A 20,174-nucleotide genomic window follows, 5' to 3' on the forward strand; every position below is an offset into this window, starting at 1 on the left:
GGTTCCATCTACACTGCCATATAATGCAGTTTGAAACTGCATTATATAGTTGGTGTAGACCCATATAATGCAGCGTTATATGGCAGTGCAAATGGGACCCTAGTCTCTAGAGTAGCTGAAACCAAGCTTGCCACCACCTCAATTTGACATCCTCTCAGATATTTAAACCTAGCTACCATTTTCCCTTATAATCTTCTTTTCTCCAGAGTAAACATACCCAGCTCCCTAAGCTGTGCTTCATAAGGCCTGCCTTCCAGACCTTTGACCATTTTGATCTAGTCTTCTCTAGACATGCTCCTGTGATTCTAAAGGACCTCTAAATGTCATTCCAACTGCTGTCAAAACTGCTGCTGAAATGTAGTCACACATTGCTTGCTTTAAATGTTTATTTGTTTTATGAGGTGCCATGGAAATATGGCAGTGGGACATGCAATTGAATAATCAGTTTGGAAGGATGGTCTGGAATGGGTCCTGTAGGAAATGTGGAAATGATCCACCCTGAGCTAGGCAATAGATTTCCCTCAAAAATGACTTATAATGACGTGTTACTATTCTCTGCAGCATCTTCCTCAGATTGGGGAAATTATGTCTGTGATGCAAAAAAAAAAAATACTTTACATTATTTTTAATAGTCACTAAAGAGGTGCATTGTACATTGGGAGACCCTGATAAAGACCCTTAGACAGATGTGAATCTATATTTGGAACATATTCTGCAGACAAAAAATGGGTATGGGGCATTTGCTCTGAAAGAAAGTTTTCTACACTTAAAATAGCATTTCTGCACAGAAATTCATTTTTATGCTCAAAACCCTGCAATTTTGTGCCCCAAAATTGGTGGGGTTGGGGTGTAGAATATGCCGCATACTCTGCAATGTTTTCAAAGACATTCTCACGAGAGAGAGAAACAGTAAAATTATTCATTCTTGCCTATAGGAATGAATCCTGGGAAGATTTACATCCCTGCACTGGGTCAGAAAAGCTCTGCCTGGTTGTTATAATTAAAAGAAGATTGCTTCTAAAAGTGGCCCAGATGTTGTCAGTGTTTACTGAATATGACATTTGGTCATCAAAATTTGATGACAAAAAATATTCTATATGTAAAATTCTTTTCCGCAAGCTATATAATTCTCCTCACATTGGCAATCCTATGAATGAATATAAACATATCATCTAATCATCACATAAGTGCATTAACTTAGGATACCAGCTTAATATTAGTTTATATCGAGGCATGCCTTTTCCTTGTACCTGAATTACATCAGGCCCTTCTTGTCCAAAACCCTTATGATTTGGGGAGGAGGCCGCATATGTCCCTTAGGATATAATTATTAGATATCATGCTTTTTGCACTGAGCTTTATATATTTTTCCCCATTACCTGTGATTTAGTGATACACTGCTGCATTATAGTACAACAGCCTATGCCAGCTTTTCCATTATAACCCCTTTTTACAGGTTTATAACTCAGCAGTAAAATGTACTCTACCAATTTGAAACTTGGCATCTAACATCTCTGTCTGGAAGCTAATCCCTCCTGCCCCCTGCACATATACTTTTTTTAACTTTTATAAAGTAAAGAAGCATATATCTTCATTCTCTTCATCTAACTTCGAAAGTTATTCTTTATAGACGCAACATAAGAGTTTAGTATTTTTCTGGAAGTCCTTGTTATGATTCACTTTGGACTTTAGGCTGAAAAATGTGTAGTTTTGTTTTTCCTGAAATGGACTATTGTTCTTTGAACAGATGATGCTAATGTTTAGCCTTTTCAGGATCTGAAGGAGCCCCCGGTGGGGCAGTGGGTTAAACTGCTGAGCTGCTAAACTTGTTGACCGAAAGGTCACAGGTTCAAATCTGGGGAACGTCGTGAGCTCCCGCTGTTAGCCTCAGCTTCTGCCAACCTAGCAGTTCGAAAACATGCAGATGTGAGTAGATCAATAGGTACTGCTCCAGCGCGAAGATAACGGCGCTCCATGTAGTCATGCCGGCCACATGACCTTGGAGAACGCCGGCTCTTCAGCTTAAAAACCCCCAGAGTCGGACATGACTGGACTTAATGTCAGGGGAAAACCTTTACACCTTCAGGATCTGAAATTAAATACGCTCATTGCCATTTAGCTATATTAAACGGAAGAATTCCCTATCTACTTAATTCAACCCAGAAGCTGTTGTTTTAATGCCTTTTTGGTGGCTATGCCACAATTTTTCCATCTTTCCTAAAGACTTGTAAAGGGCTATCAGGAGGTAGAAAACGTGATCCTGTTTACCAAGGCTGCCTTGTACTTGTCAGATGGCCAGATAGTGATTGGAAATGGTGCTATTGCAAGAAGCATTGTATGTTTTGCAGGAAACCAAGGTGAATTGTAGCCTGAAAATAGTCTTCCTTACATAGGAAATAGAACATTTCGGTCTGCTAGTGGTTAATTTCTCAAAGCAGGGCTAACCCTATCAAGATGAGGCCAAGCAGACAAAAAGAACAGCAAATGGTTACACTTATTTCTTTATTTCATATATTTATACCTCACCCTTCTCACCCCGAGGGGGACTCAGGGCGGCCTCACAACAAGCACCGTATGATGCCATCACCATCATAAACAATCAACAAATACATTCAAACATTAAAACTTCTTTCTTTTGCTGTGCATGTATTGAACAGAGCTGCTCCCAGGACCTTCTGTCTCAGCAAAATAGATGGGTGGGCAGTGGATATCATGTGCCTTGACTTGAAAAGATTGTGGGGCGATATACCTGATATACCTGGGAGGAAAGAGATGCAGAAGTTACAAAAACAGTCTTGGGAGCCACATGCAACCCCCAGCCCCAAACCTATCCTTGATTTACAATAGGAAAACAAGTGAGACGAAAAAGCAACTGTAATAACAGCTTGTATGTGCTTGTCCTGTGTTTTATTATTGTTTCCAAGGTTGATAGTTTGATACCTGCTTTGGAATTTGTGGCAAATAAATCTCTTCAAGCTTGCATTTAAGCATGAGTTATAGTATTTACGTTGTATATGCATCTGTTCGAACAAATGCCAGTAATTAATAGCATGAGAAAAGTTAAAGCTTCGGGCTCTATCCAGATGAGTGAAAAAGTGATTAAACTACTCACCATTTCACTGGATATGGTATTCTCAAAGTGGTTCAAGTATGTGTCTACAATGAATGAGCCACTTTTCAAGAATAGTCCAGTTCATGATAGTGGAACGCTTCCAGAAAGGTGATTTGGGCATTCTCTTACTCTATCTCATGTATATGCATCTGTTCGAACAAATGCCAGTAATTAATACCACAAGAAAAGATAAAACTTCAAGCTCTATCCGGATGAATGAATACGTGATCAAACTATTCATCTTTTCACTGAATATGGTATTCTCAAAGTGGTTCAAGTATGTGTTTACAATGAATGAACCACTTTTCAAGAATAGCCCAGTTCATGATAGTAGAACGCTTCCAGAAAGGTAATTTGGGCATTCTCTTACTCTCTCAGATTGATCAACAATGTTATTTCTATTGCTATTGGTTAACAGATTGTTACTGAAATAACTTTCTAATTTTCTTGCAGGTACCAAAGCAGAGCTTCAATGAATCTGTAGTGACAGAACTTTGTGTGACTGGGGTAAGAATTCTCCCTTTGTTCTAGCAATTGTGTTATATCGGAAATCTTTAAATCATTTTCTCACACTCACTCTTCAGAAAATATTCAGATAAGATCTTTGATTTAAATATATCATCTCCCCAAATGTGGTGCCCTTTAGATATCTTGTACTACAGCTCCTGTCATCCTTGGATTTTTTTATGTGAATGGGAGTTGTTCCAAAACATTTGGAGGGCACCATGTTGGAGAAGGCTGGTTTTAAATTTCCACCCTGCACAGCGTGGGAAAGTAAGTGCTATACTCCATCCTGTATTTCTATAGTAATTCTGTCTTATAAGCTCCTATAGCCATGGCAGCCTCAGGCTCAGTCTCTCTTGATGATTAATCTGCCAACACTGCCAAAATAGGCAGTGTTTCCTTTGCTTCGACTTCTTCCCAAGAGCTGGAATAGAGATTAATGTAGCATATAGAGCCAGCTGTCCCCAGGGCCATAGTGAATTCTTTTGACTTGTGTACTTCATTGCTCTCAGCTCACCATCAGATAAGAGCTAACTAGACCACAGCCTATGCTTTGAAGGGACCATTTGTTGTGGCTTTCCTCCTTCAGAGACAGAGTTTGAGTGGCATATAGTGCATGAAGAAGATGGCAAGAGAAAAATATGGATGCTACTACATAGAGCTGCAGAGGTGTATGAATATGTTCTTTTTATGTGGGTGCCTTTCCCAGGGCAAGTGTGTTGCGGGCATATGAGTTAAGGATTTCTAAATGATAAAGTCCACTAGGTCATTCTAGCCCTACTTTGGTCTTCAATGTGGATAGTTTCATTTTTATTCAGTTATTTGGGAAATATTTTGATAGTATATTGGAATATGCATAGGACATATGAAAACTACTCTTCATCTATTCAGCATGATTAATTGGGAATATGTTTTTAAAATAGCAGTAATGGCCAGATCGAGCTAGCGCTTTCACCTCTGCATGGAAGGGATTCAAGAGGCCCCCTGCTTAACTACATGGATCATATCAAAATCCTGGAGCCCCCGGTGGTACAGTGGGTCAAACCCCTGTGCCGGCAGGACTGAAGACCGACAGGTCGCAGGTTCGAATCCGGGGAGAGGCGGATGAGCTCCCTCTATCAACTCCAGCTCTTCATACGGGGACATGAGAGAAACCTCCCACAAGGATGATAAAAACATCAAATCATCCGGGCGTCCTCTGGGCAACGTCCTTGCAGATGGCCAATTCTCTCACACCAGAAGCGACTTGCAGTTTCTCAAATCGCTCCTGACACGACAAAAAAATAATTTCAAAATCCGTAATTTTAATGCCCAAACCTGTGCTCAACTTGTACATGAATATATGGTAAATAAATAATTTATCGCAACACAGAGAGAAAAATAATGAGTTTTTAGAACTACCTTGTTTATGTTCTGCTATGGTACTTGAAAGCAGTTTGAGAAATACAAATCGCAAGACCTTCTGAATGACTTTAGTGTTATGCCCTTCCTTCTTTTAAAAAAATAATTTTATAATAAAAAACAATTAAAACCATATGATTTGCATTGTTATATTGATTATTTCCATGCTACACTCCCCCACAACTATGTACAAATACAGCTCTGCCAGTTCTCTTGCTTTTAGTTATTCTAATTTTAACCATTAAATATACTTGTAGGTATGTTTTTTTCTAATTGTTCATAATTTTTCTTGGTCATTTAAATTTGCCATTACTAGTGTATCTAATGAATTGCTTCCATGTATTTTCAAACTGGTTTTCTTTTGTTTCTCCTTTTGCTAATCTTGATCTATAGGTTCACATTTCCAATAGCCCATATCCTATTTAGCCAATTCTTTATGGATAATTTCTAGGTTTTTCCAGGTTCTGTTTTGAGCCTTGTAACGTATAACAAGTGTGATATAAGATTTTTGTTTACCAAGTCCCATTCTCATTTTTTAATATGAAGATCAATAGTAAAGTTTCCCTGAAGTGTATTGTTTCCCCCACTATTTGTTTTTTCCCTTGCTAGAACTTGGTCCCAAAATCTTTGTGCTTTTGAGCACGTTAATCACATATGATTCCAGTCCCCTGCCATTCTTGAGTGGAAAGAGAACTATGCAACCAAAGTAATGTACAAATTTATTGGAAACTAACTGAAGTATATTAGACATGTGTTAACCAAAGTTAGCTGTTGTGTCTTGCAGAACGCAATTGGGAAAGAAAGTGTGGCAAGAGGCTCCACCAGTCACATATCCGCCGACAATTCATCTCCTCTGCAGATCAGCTTCAGGCCAAGCACACTTCCCATGCTGACGGCAATTGCACTCTCGTTCTCCTTGCTGCCACGTTCAGCAGAATCCTGGTATCTGCTTTAACAAAGGACTTGTACAAAGCAAAAAGAAAACGGAAATGGATCTGTTCCCTATCCTTCTCTGTTGTTGATCTAAGATTACAGTTCTAGAAGTTGAGGCACTCTGATAAAAAAATTGTTCCGGATCATCCTCATTATCCTCATGGGCATATTGTATTGTTATTATGATTGTTATTAATTTCTTACTTTTAAAGGAAGCTTCTTGTGATATTTAGAAGCTTTATGAAATACTTGATGCAGTACTACATTCCAAACCCAGAAGGCTTTTGGACATGGCCATGTTTTAAAAGAGATGGAATGTCAATTTGCATGTATAACATCCAGGTTTGATTCCTTCGTTTCCACCTTCATTTTCCTTTCCCTTGTTATTACAGTTGTACCCAGATATAATGAGGCCATTTTTTCTTATTTCTGGAATCTGAGGTACAATTTTGGGAATTTCTCCAGTCCCGTCTGTACATCAGTATTATAGTTCTTTTGTGCTACTTGTAAGTAGAGCAGAGGTTCATCTTGGCCAGATTCAGTGCCCATACGATGACGTCTGATGAGTGTGAAAGTATTGCTAGAGAAAAATGGGGACCTGTTGCTTCCTGGGAGGGTTTAGGTCACATTCTAGATATAGATGAGAGATAGGTGAGATAGCAAATGTCTGGGATTCCCAACTTGCACTGTGTAATCCACACCATGTGCATGTATGTCTCTAGCACATAGGAGAGATTTTATAGAGAAGGGAGGCCTTCAGTGAAGAACTTCAAGGTGAATTTTGGCCTTGATTATTTCATAATCATTATTTTTCAGTTACTTACGTTTTGAAATAACAAAGGAGCAGGCTGTTGACACATGATGAATGTCTTCCCAGAGAGTGAAATTCATGTTTATAGACGGTTACCAATGTTTTCATGTTTTAGCATTCTCTTCCATGTTTATAAATGTATGTGGTTTTGCAGTCCTTGCTGAGAAGCCATTGCAAGTCATATACCAGTATAATACGCATATTTTCTTCAAAGATTTCTGCAGAAATAGAGAGTGATATTAAACTTTCTAACTCTACTTTTATTTTTCTGATTATCCTGATTTAGCCTTAAGAAGAGGTAAAAGAATAATCCTATATTAACAAGAAGCAACTGTTGTGAATATTTCAGTAATCTAAAATTCTTTTATCTTTCTGGGGATATATTTAAAGAAATAGAAACTTGTTTTGTTAAAGGATGTTGATGATACAATTGCTGGTCTTCTTTATTGTAATTATACAGTTTAGTTATTTTACTGTTTGTTGAATAAAAATGACCTGAATCTTAATTACTTTAAAGAAACACCATTATCTGCTTATATTTAATTCTGAGAAAGAAGTGGGAGATACAAAGCTTTGTTCATTTTCAATTCCTTCTCCCAATTGTTATAGGAAAACCATAAGCTCAGAAGAAAGCTGGAACATGGTAACTAGTTTTCTACCAGCTTGGGGGTGGAGATGTGCATGCTTGGGGGTGGAGATGTCCAGTCCCTGACTGGACTGCCGCGTCCAGTGGGGTCACCACCCTGCGGCCAAAAAAGGAAAATGAACTTCGGTACGTGGAACGTACGGACTCTGATGGACAACAGTGGCAGTGAACGCCCCGAACGCAGAACTGCCATCATTGCAAGGGAGCTGGGACGCTTCAACATCGACATAGCAGCCCTTCAGGAGACCCGGAGAGCAGGAGAGGGACAGCTGAAGGAAGAAAAAGGAGGCTACACCTTCTTCTGGAAGGGACTGCCCGAAGAAGACCAAAGACTGCACGGAGTTGGCTTTGCTATCAGGAATGATCTGGTGAAACATCTGACCGAAGTACCCACTGGCATCAACGAACGTCTCTCAACCCTCCGAATCGATCTTGCCAAAAACCAACGGGCAACCATCATAAGTGCCTATGCACCAACACTAGATGCTGACGAAGACATCAAGGAGAAATTCTACTGTCAGCTGGACACCATCCTATCGGGGATACCTAAGGAGGACAAAATCATCCTCCTGGGGGACTTCAATGCAAGAGTCGGGCGAGACTTCGACCTGTGGCCAGGGACCATCGGAAAAGACGGAGTTGGAAACAGCAACTCAAATGGCATCCTGCTTCTCACCAAATGTGCGGAGCACAACCTTGTCATCACCAACACGCTCTTCCGCCAGAAAAACAAGTTCAAGACATCATGGAAGCACCCCCGGTCAAAGCATTGGCACCTCTTAGACTATGTAATCACACGCGCCAGAGACCGCCGTGACGTGCTCCTCACAAGAGCCATGACAGGTGCTGACGACTGCTGGACTGACCACAGGCTAATTCGATCCTCGATGGCTATCAAGATCGCTCCCAAGCGTAGACTCCAAGGAAGGAAGACAAGGCGCAAAATGAACACCCAAGCCCTTCAGGAGCCTTCCAGACGAGCCCATCTCCAAACAGCACTCAAGGACCATCTACCCACAGTACACCCCGAAAATGTTGAGGAACATTGGAACAAACTGAAGACCTCCATCATCCAAGCCTGCGAAGAAACTATTGGATACCAAGCCAAGAAACATCAAGACTGGTTTGATGAAAATGACATCGAGATCCAACAGCTAATTGACAAGAAAAGGAAAGCCTTCCAAACATGGCAGAGAGACATCAACTGTGCTGCTAAGAAAAAGATCTACGCCAGTGCAAAAGCTGAGGTCCAAAGAAGGACAAGAGAACTCAAGAACATCTGGTGGACAAAGAAGGCTGAAGAAATCCAACACCTGGCAGATACCCATAATGCTCAAGGATTTTTCAAAGCCACAAAGGTCATCTATGGGCCAAGAAACCATGGCATACAGCCTCTACGCTCATCAGACGGAACCAAACTCCTGAAGGACCAAAAGTCAATTGCACTACGTTGGAAAGAACACTACCAAAGCCTCCTAAACCGCAGCTCCAGTGTGGCCGAAGAGGTCCTCTCACAAATCCCGCAACAACAAACCAGGGATGAGCTTGCAGCACTGCCTAGTTTGGAAGAAGTCAGCAATGCCATCAGCCAACAAAAGAACAACAAAGCCAGCGGACCGGATGGGATCCCCGCTGAAATCTTTAAAGAGGGAGGACCTGCGCTGACACACCAACTCCACCAGCTCATAGGAAAAGTGTGGGTGACCGAGAAAATCCCAGCAGACTTCAAGGATGCCACCATCATCACCCTCTTCAAAAAAGGGGAAAGAACAGACTGTGGAAACTATCGAGGTATCTCCCTTCTAACCTCTGCTGGAAAAATCCTCGCAAGAATCCTTGCAAACCGCCTTCTGCCCCTCTCAGAAGACACCCTCCCAGAATCCCAGAACGGCTTCCGCCCCTCCAGAGGAACTGTGGACATGATCTTCACTGCACGACAGCTCCAAGAAAAATGCAGGGAACAAAACCAACCCCTGTACATGGCATTCATCGACCTTGCAAAGGCATTCGACACAGTGAATCGCAGCGCTCTCTGGACCGTCCTCCAAAAAATCGGGTGCCCAAGCAAATTTGTGAACATCTTGCGGCTCCTCCACGATGACATGATGGCAACAGTCTTGGACAGCAATGGCCCCCAAAGTGACCCATTTAAAGTGGAATCGGGTGTCAAACAGGGATGTGTTATTGCCCCAACTTTATTCTCCATCTTCATCGCCATGATACTTCACCTTGTTGATGGGAAGCTTCCCACCGGAGTGGAAATCATCTATCGGACAGACGGCAAGCTATTCAACCTCAGCAGACTGAAAGCCAAAACCAAGGTCACAACAACATCTGTTATAGAACTCCAGTATGCTGATGACAATGTCGTCTGTGCGCATACAGAAGAAGATCTACAAGCCACTCTCAACACCTTTGCAGAAGCATACACAAAGCTTGGCCTGTCACTGAACATCGAGAAAACCAAAGTGCTGTTCCAGCAGTCACCAGCCGTCCCCTCTCCAATGCCAGAGATACAGCTTAATGGTGTAACATTAGAAAATGTCGACCATTTCCGCTACCTTGGCAGCCACCTCTCCACCAAAGTCAACATCGACGCCGAAATACAACACCGCCTGAGCTCTGCAAGTGCAGCATTTTCCCGAATGAAGCAGAGAGTGTTTGAGGACCGGGACATCCGTAGGGATACTAAGGTGCTTGTCTATAAAGCTATTGTCCTCCCAACCCTGCTATATGCCTGTGAGACGTGGACTGTCTACAGACGTCACATGCAGCTCCTGGAACGATTCCATCAGCGCTGCCTCCGGAAAATCCTGCAAATCTCCTGGGAAGACAAGCGGACAAACGTCAGCGTGCTGGAGGAAGCAAAGACCACCAGCATTGAAGCGATGGTCCTCCAACATCAACTCCGCTGGACAGGCCACGTTGTCCGGATGCCTGACCACCGTCTCCCAAAGCAGTTGCTCTACTCCGAACTCAAGAACGGAAAACGGAATGTTGGTGGACAGGAAAAGAGATTTAAAGATGGGCTCAAAGCCAACCTTAAAAACTCTGGCATAGACACTGAGAACTGGGAGGCCCTGGCCCTTGAGCGCTCCAGCTGGAGGTCAGCTGTGACCAGCAGTGCTGCAGAATTCGAGGAGGCACGAGTGGAGGGTGAAAGAGAGAAACGTGCCAGGAGGAAGGCGCGTCAAGCCAACCCCGACCGGGACCGCCTTCCACCTGGAAACCAATGCCCTCACTGCGGAAGAAGATGCAGAGCAAGAATAGGGCTCCACAGCCACATGCGGACCCACAAGGAAACCCATGATGGAAGACCATCTTACTCGTCCAACGAGGGATCGCCTAAGTAAGTAAGTAAGTAATATTTAAAGAAATAGAAACTTGTTTTGTTAAAGGATGTTGATGATACAATTGCTGGTCTTCTTTATTGTAATTATACAGTTTAGTTATTTTACTGTTTGTTGAATAAAAATGACCTGAATCTTAATTACTTTAAAGAAACACCATTATCTGCTTATATTTAATTCTGAGAAAGAAGTGGGAGATACAAAGCTTTGTTCATTTTCAATTCCTTCTCCCAATTGTTATAGGAAAACCATAAGCTCAGAAGAAAGCTGGAACATGGTAACTAGTTTTCTACCAGCTTGGGGGTGGAGATGTGCATGCCATCCTCATATGCTGGATATTACATTTCCAATCAGCTGATATTTGTATATGCATCCAGTTTAACCTATGAACTGAGCTACTTGTGCACACAGTGAATGAGGAGGGAGAAATGGGCTTAAATAAGGAATTCTTGCACCACTGAAATCATCTTGTCTTGGAATCCATTACTGAAAACTCCATACTATACGGTCAGCCCTCCACATGTATGGGTTTGATTATTCACTGATTTGATTTAAATGTTATCTCTAGCAATCTCTAGGTCCCCATCCCCCACCAAGAATCTCAAGGTTTTCCATTGCAATTCTGTAGCACATTTCCAGAAGAAGTTGACCATAGAGTTCCAATGGAGTACCAAGAGATTCCTAAAGATATATTGTTTGAGTGGAAATAGCATTTTTATTTGTATAGCAATCCTGTTCTGAACTGAACTTGCTCTTCAGTCAGCTATAATCATTGACATTTTAAGAGCCCTCTGCCTAAATGAGGGTCACACTAAAACCCAGTCTAAATATTGCCAAACTCTTCACAACGAGCATCCTTAAGGATGGGGTGGAATGATATAGCTCACCAGATATGTTTGAGCTGCATTTCCCAGCTTTCCTTACCACCATTAACACTGAATAGATGTTGCAGTCCAACAATATCTGGAAGTCTATGTAAAGCACCCCCTGGAATGGAAAACTCCTATCTGGTTTGACTTTTCTAGTACATATTGCTTCCCATTGGCAAGTTATGTGAACACAACATTCTGATGTTTTTTATTTGCCCTACTCATGTGCAACATTAGTAAGAAGGAGGGGCCATTGTTGTTATTTGCATTGTTGTATTTCTCCAGTCAAAATGTGTCATGTGTTGAAATATAAGAACATTTAGTAGATGCATTAAGGAATCTGAGCTAGACAAAGGGAAGTGAGACATCATTTCTTGTCCCCAGATGTAGATAGATTAATGTTCCCATCAGCCCTGGCATGTACAACCCGTGGTGATTGGGAGAAGCATTCCAAAATCATCGAGATTAATTAATTGGATAGCAATCAGTAGGCAGGACAAAACAGCATAGGTCTGCTTGCATGTGCTTTGCACAGAACAGAGTAGTGTCATTGTTAGCATTACGGTTTGTTCAGTCAACTCAAGAAAGTTTATCTTTGAATGATATAATGTGAATGACATAACGCTAACTGTTGCAGGGCAAACTATCCATTTTTTAAAAAAAAAATCACATCAGTAGTTTGCTTGCGGCTCACGGTCTGTTGCCATGAGAGAGGGCTTGCAAGATCAGAGCCTTACATGGTGTACTTGAAAGCATTTTATTCCCTATTTTGCCCATGCACTTCATTCATGTCATTTTTTATTTTTCTTCCTTTGACACTGACTGTTTATGAAAGACCATGAGAATTCTGGTCACTGTCTAAAAGGGATTCGCATATCATCAAATGGGCAACACTTGACCTAAGGTCTGTCTTTATAGTGAACTCGGATGGTTTAGCGGCACTTAAGAGAGGGAAAAACAGTAGCCACATGATCAACAATGATCAGCTTTTAATTTGATTGGAAGTGGGAGGCAGCAGCATCAGACAAGAAGTTCATTAGTTTCAATCCTGTGTGTCACATCTATTTAAAGGAATGCATGGCTTGCCCAGCTGTGGTTGAACTTCCAGATTTCTCACTCACTCTTTCCATTATTTACAATATTGTAAATTTACAATGCATTACAATGCAATACAGGGGTGGGGAAAGTGTGTCCCTCCTGATGGTATGTGGAATGATGGGATATGCCATTCAACAATATCTGTGTAGCCATATATCTCTCTCCCTTCTCTACAGATGTATTAAGAATGCATAAGTAGGGATTGTATTAGCCCCATTTTATTATGTGTGTAGGTAGTTTTGTAAATCCAGCAAATATTGAACAGGATGCCAGCCACTGTTCCTTCCACAGAAAATTATGTTTCAAGGGATGTGAATTTTCACAGAATAAGTCACTAAGTGTCCTGGTTTTCAAAGATTTTCTCAAAATGATAAGATAGTTACTAAAATTACTCATTGCATCCTTCAAGAATAAAATTAGTGAAGAATTACATCTCTGCTTAAGACTGCAAAAGCTTTTCCATAGTGATGAGCGTGATCTGGAATAGTATCAAACTAAGCTGATGGTAAGAAGAGGTAAGCCAAAATATTATTTTAAGCTATGCTTTCAGCTTCATCGTTGTCAATAAGCTCCATAATTTCTGTATCAGCTTGTCACTACTCTTTTCCTGTCATCTTTATGCAAGTCAACACTTGAGAAGGTGTGCCAAAGAACTCCATCACAGCCAAGCCTAGTTGAAACACATTACCAATCTAATTGTAATTAATTTTGTAGGGCATGGTTATTGCATAGGGAAAATCAAATAAAAACTCAGGAACCTTATGGATTTACTCTTTCCATGTATCCCCTTCCCCCAGTTCTGCACTCGGGGTCAGAAATATGCTGCAAAAGTAACATGTAGTTTGGCACCTACCTTGTGTTCTGTTCTTTTCTCATTTGTGATTTTTCCTCTGCCTAATTATTGTCTCTCACATGAGGTTGTTAGTACCACTGGGAACTACAATACAAATCCTATGAAAAGCTCATTTCCCAAGCAGATTAATATTAAATTAATCCAGAATGAGGATTTCAGAAGGGAAAGCCTAATGCACCATAATCAGGATAATTGCTTCAGTTGGAAGTCATTCATGGTGGTAGAATGAGCCAGGAACTGGGATAGAATCTGTGTTTTGATGAAGAATCTTGTGGAAGAATAGTTAGCCAGCTAAGTGCTTGTGAAAGGGGAGTATAATTGGCTAACACAGATGTTGATGGGTCTGGTTTCACTACCACTACCCTCCCACCCACTCAGAGAGAGGGAAGGAGGGAGGGAAATTGTGACAACTCTGAAAAACTTCTCTCTTTTAAAAAAGAAAAATCAAGATTGAACATAATTATGTCCTTTTTTCTCAGTCCTGTCTGCCAAGTATGTTTGCATGCACAGAAGACTCTTGCCATTTCAATGAATGGAAATGAGCTACGTGCATGTATCTGTTGTGGACATGAACACTGGCTCCATTAAATAGAACACGGGGAGCTCACACTCTGGACACAGTCAACTACACAAATGTCTCTGACTCAGTGAGCACAATCTTCTGTGTAAATAACTCTGAAGATTATAGTGCAAAAGATCTTAATTCAGCATTGGCTACTTCCCTCCAGTTGACAACTGAAAGCAAACAGTTCTGGTTCACTGCAAAGCTCGACATGAATACACACACACACACACTGTCTCTAAAAATGGTTTTCCCTTTTCAGCTCTTGCTGTTTACTTCTAAAAATTCTGAATAAGATACTATGGCAAAAAACCCTACAACAACAATTAGCAGAGGCAGCAGGAGAAAATGGGTACAGACATTCTGGCCAAAAAGGAAGGTAGGTACCAGAGAAATAGGTCACTTGGAGTGGGCAGGGTTTGTTCACCTGCCTTTGCCATTGCTACTCAACTCTACACAACCACTAGTATAGTACACTTAAATGTTGCGCAAGTCATTATGTGCTTTCCACCATTATGTATTTCTTGAATTCCAGACAATGTATGCTAACAGTCCACTTTCCGCAACATCACCTCAAATAGATTTGTTTGTGATGAACTTGGCAGAAAATTAATCCAGTTGACTGTGAAGGATTTCTCATCTTTAAATATTTGCTTTCACTTACCAACTCACTTCCTCCTATGACATTTCAATTAGCGGCCACTCAGACACTCTCTGACTTTGGAAGGTCATTTCAGTTTTGTTCATCTTGTTGCGTTTTCCCTCTCAAAAGTCACTTGGGCAATTTTTCCTCCATATTTTTTTCTTTTAATGTAATGATATTGATCAGTTCTTCCAGCATCTGAATTAAGGCCTGTCTGATCAAGGTTCTTTGTTTTCCTTAAACAATTTAGAATGGATGTTTACCGTCTTTCTTTATTCTGGAACATGGGCTCATAATGAAATACTATATTATCTAGCAAAAAACCCTTAAGAATAAATATTCATGTATCTCTTCCCCCTCCCCCCCCCCCCAACCACCACCCAAAAAAGTATAATCTGGACTGGATTTATTTTTTCCAACGCTTTCCAGGTACTCCAATTACAGATTTCTCTCTGACCATTAAACACACACTCTGTAGAAAACAGAGTCCATACTTTGAAATATGATTGTCTGAGAGATGCTATTGCATACATATATGTCACTGTTTCCTGCCTGCCTACTCTCTCAGTTATTCATGGCTTTCCAACATCTTTATATAAACCATCCTACAGTAAACATTAGTATAAAGTGTTTGTTAAAGCATGAGTAGGCTAAGCAGTGTTAGCAACTTTGGGCAGTTCTACTCAGACACGACTACGAGGCCAATCCGGTGTGTTAGGCACCAGATTGACCCTGGATATTGTACTCACAAGGAGTATCCATGGTTCAGTGGTGATGGGCAGCCACCATGGGCAGCCACCCTAACTTACCCCCTGTCTCATGGTAGTTTCTGATCATGACACTGGATTTATCTGTTCTCTGTCACTTGTTGTATTATTTGGTGCAATGGGGTACCGAGGGAGAGAGGAAAGGAGAAAACACCACTGCTCTCCCCATTGTCCTTCCCAGCACTACGAAGTCAATGTCATGGCAAGTGATGGAGGAGGATGGCAACACATGTTGTGGCTGGAGACTGTCTTGACATGGGGTGAGGGGAGGGGACTACTATCCCGTGTCCCCAGGCCATCTGAGACTAAGAAACATTTGATGACAGTAGCAACAGTATCAGAATTCAGACTTTCTCTCAACTTTGAACGTATATGGGACAGAGCTGCATTAAATTGGTCCTGGCTCCCATTGCCCCAGATCAGCCCTGTGTGGCATTTGACTCTTGCAGGGCTGATCCTCATCTACACTGACTTAAGTGGTCAATATAGATGTGGTCTTTGAAAGGGGTCATGGATAAAGGTAAGAATGTATTGAGTTAAATGGAGTACAAATGGGTACTGAGTTGATAGAATCCACTCAGTACCCATAGATCTTGCCACCTTCTTTCTTGTTTATTTACATGACCTGTACAATATACTCACATATGTCCCCCGTCCCCCCAACTGTTAATAATGCTTTCAGCAGGCAATTCTTTGTTGATAGATCTCAGAATTAGTATCTTCAGGTAGAAACAAACCCAATATATTTATTACACTTGTACACTAATGCACCTTTTAATTTTCTGAGTATTTTTTCCTCAAGGGTTTACAAGCAAAAATGGCTTTTAGGCAAACAGATGGCTGTGTTCATATCTAGACTTCTTGAATAACAAATTGTGATGCTTATTAGTAGATTCAATTCAAAAATATTCAATTCTTTTAAAAAAAATCTTTTAAAACAAGCCTTGAGGATCTATGCTTGCCCTTTTGCTTAACCTTCCCTCTCCATCCTTCCTAAATAATTCTCCAGATCTGCCTGTTCTATAAGTCCTTGATGCTGTTGTGATCCTGATTGATTATATATAAGAAAATGTTGTTTCACACAATATTCTCCTTGCTTTGATTTAGCTAATATTACACAACATAATGAAACATTCAAATTTGATTTGGAAGGATAGCTGAAACAGAGGCTTTTAAAATATGTAACACATTGGGGGGGGGGGAACACAGTCATTATTATTTTTCCCTGAACACTGCTCCTTTTTGGCCAAGGTTTTCTTCCCTAATGTTCTCTCTGACCATTTGACTACAGCAGCTGCAACTTCTGTCTCTTTCCCTCTGCCAGGTGCCAATAGCAGAGTTTTGTCAAGCAGCCACTTGGAGTTAATTACTGACTCAATGCATCAGCCAAGTTTGAGGCCAGTCTGAATGAGATTTTTCCCTTCCTGTGTTGCTTTCACTTAATACCTCCAGATACCTCCATCTCATCTCTCTTTATTACTGTTTTCTAATCTTTCCATCAGATAATCTCCTGTAACTTGCTCGAAAATTGTGCCTTGTTGTTTTTTTAGGAGTGATTGGTTTTCTTAGACTCAACCACCAGGATGCCAGTCTGATCTGACTTCTTTATGGGGATGTTATCCATGAAATGACTGGCTTGAGCTTGAAGGAGTTGAGGGTGGCAATGGTCTCCAGGGAGCTCTGGCATAGGCTGGACCATGAGGTCAACAAGAGTCGGAAGCAACTGAACGAATAAACAACAACAATCATATTAAACACCAAATCTAGTTTCTCAAATTCAATATCCTGCAGGACCCCAGCTCTACTCATATGGTCAAGGGGTCAAAAATACACCAGCCTATAAAGTCAGTAAAGTTTACTCTCAGGTTGACGTCAAAACCAGGTATCAATTTGGTGGACCAAATTGTTGGCATGATTAGAAGCTTTGGAAAAAGAATGTCAACAAGTAGATGGCTGCTAGTTGGTACATAGTTGTATAAACAGCACAACTGAAATCGGCAAGCCCAAAGGTGCCACCAGGATGGGATTTTGGAGAAGATGTAAAGGACTTGATTATACAAAAAGATCTGAGGGGCCACCAAACAGGGTGGTAGGGACCCACTCACACCAAACACATATAGTGCTCTGTTCTACTTTAACAGTGTCCTATAAAATCCTAGTGTTCGCAATTTGGTGAGGCACAAGACCTTTTTAGCTGTGAAGTCGAAATGCATCTCCCTACATTGCAAATCCCTGGTTTCTATGAAATGGTAGCAGTTAAGGGGAAATCTATTACTACAATTATACAGTGTGGATGTAATCTAGGATTGGTTAACCACAATTTGTAATAGGTGAGATCACCAACAAACTGCACTTTGCTAAGACCATTAAGATAAAAGTCTAAACTTAAATGTTATGTCCAAATCGCTAAAACAAGTAGGGTATTTAATTTTATACATGCTTGCCTTTGTTTTACATGGTTAGATTTACTACAAAGTAAATATTTACTGGATTTCTTGCAAATACAGAAAAATGTATGAGGAATTTGTCAAACATGTTATAAGAGCACAGCTTTGACCTATGGCTCTCTACTTATTAAGCTGAGATGCATACAAAGTTTATTTGTTTAAAACATGACAACATTTGCTATGGGTGCTGTATTATGGTGCTTAAGAAAGTTGTTCCCAGACTCTACATCACACTAATGAAGCCCAGCTGATCACCCTGCCATGCAAGAACAACTGAAGGGACTGTCAGGTGCAGCTCATTTCCTCAGCCACTGGTCAGCTCAGGAGCTTTGCCCAACCTCATTATAGGTGTTCTTGAACACCAAGAAAGAAAGGACAGGCCTGTCCCCCTGAAAGATTGTTTCTCCCCCTCCCTGTTCCCCATAATCTAGAATGATCCATGCAGTTAGTCAGTGGCTGGGAAGACAGACCAGATTTAGATCCTGATTTGCTCCATCACATTCTGTAGTGTGCCCTTGTAGAAGAAGAACCTAAGTGTAAGTAACTCCCCTATGCCTGCATATGCCAACAAGGCTGCTAGCCAATTGCTTCCAAGTTTTAAACAAACCTGGATGTAAATTGGTTTCAGATCCTAATTTGTTCCTGTTGTGCCTCCATATGACAACAGTGTGAAAGCTTTAAACAAACAAGGATCTAACATTTATTTCATATCCTGGTTTGTTCTGGTTCCATAATTCTCTTTTTTGAGTCTATAGGTAATGTAAAATATGGTCAACATTTTTGTGGTTGTAATTGCTATCTGAAGGAATCTGAAAGACACACGTAAAGGCACAGTGGCAGGAATGGGGAATGGACAACCGGTCCATAACATGAGGTAAACCCAGTTTTACCCAGTGTGGGAAACAGGACTAACATTTGAGGCAACGCAACCTGTGTTAGCTAGTGTAATTTTTTTTTACCTTGGCCACATGTTGTTTAGTCATGTTTCCTGGTTTTCATCTGTGAAATAGATAATGCATAGTGAATAATGTAGTTTTAATGGTCCTTTCAAGTTCTCTGGAGATATTTCCTTACAACAACTCTCCTGCTAGAATTGGTCATTTTACTGAAGGAAAATATAAAAGCATTAGAAAGGAAACAAACAAATCAGATCAACAGGGATGTACGTGAGAGGAGAAACATGCTTACTGCTCAAACAATGGGTGTTTTATGCTTTAAATACTAATTCCCTGTTTGCATTGTAGTATGGCTTTGATCCTAGATATCTTATGCCATGACCTCCAAAAGTTATAAAACCTCTAGTTATTTGATTTTCATATTCTATAGTGTGCACTCATTTTGTTGCTGCACATAAAATCTATGGGTTAAAGTTGGCATGGGATCTGAAATCACTGAAAACAATTTGTGGATTACAATCAAACATTGAAAAAGCTTTTTTTTTAAGGTAGTAGAATGCAGTATACTACTTTTTAAAAAGCTAGTGTAAGGTAGACTGAGCTAAGCAAGCTAGACACTTTTGAACTACGGTGTTTGAGAAGAATTCTGAGAGTGCCTTGGACCACAAGAAGATCAAACAATGCCCGACTGCTCATAGGAGGGAAGGATATTAGAGGCAAAGATGAAGTACTTTGACCACATAATGAGAAGACAGGAAAGCTTGGAGAAGATAATAATGCTGGGGAAAATGGAAGGAAAAGGAAGAGAGGCTGACCAATGGCAAGATGGATGGTGGTTATCCTTGAAGTGACTGGCTTGAGCTTGAAGGAGCTGAGGGTGGTAATGGCCGATGGAGCTCTGGCATGGGCTGGTCCATGAGGTCACGAAGAGTCGGAAGTGACTGAATGAATAAACAACATAAAGGAATAACATTTGCTCATCATAGTTGTTTTTGCCTTGATAATATGTCTTTAAAATCTATAAAGCAACATGAGAGCAGGCATGGTGTAGTAGTTTGAATGTTGGACTAAAACTCCAGGATACACAGAACTTTATATGCAGATTTGCCAAAGGTCATAATGACTTCATTCCTCAAACACTTTATTGCTTCCAGAAGAAGTGACAGTTTTCAATATTTGAGGACTAAACGGAAACTAGCAAGCTATTGTTGATGTGACAAGTTTTATGATGATATGTTATTGGTTCTCATTGGTACTAACCACTAGGGGCCTTTCTGATGCT

At 40.8% G+C, this 20,174-nt stretch overlaps 1 protein-coding gene across 2 annotated transcripts in view; it reads left to right on the top strand.

Annotated features, from left to right (window-relative positions):
• GFRA1 (GDNF family receptor alpha 1) overlaps nucleotides 1-7,281 on the top strand; it is a 272,424-nt gene extending 265,143 nt beyond the window's left edge. For both annotated transcript variants that reach the window (XM_060768491.2, XM_060768492.2), the window contains exons 8-9: nucleotides 3,566-3,619; nucleotides 5,802-7,281. In XM_060768491.2, the coding sequence (XP_060624474.2) occupies nucleotides 3,566-3,619; nucleotides 5,802-5,972 (225 nt within the window). In that variant the 3' untranslated portion in view covers nucleotides 5,973-7,281. The remainder of the gene's footprint in view (nucleotides 1-3,565; nucleotides 3,620-5,801) is intronic.
• Nucleotides 7,282-20,174: the final 12,893 nt, after the last annotated feature.

The sequence above is a fragment of the Anolis sagrei genome, chromosome 3, assembly GCF_037176765.1.
Source record: "Anolis sagrei isolate rAnoSag1 chromosome 3, rAnoSag1.mat, whole genome shotgun sequence".
NCBI classification, from domain to species: domain Eukaryota; kingdom Metazoa; phylum Chordata; class Lepidosauria; order Squamata; family Dactyloidae; genus Anolis; species Anolis sagrei.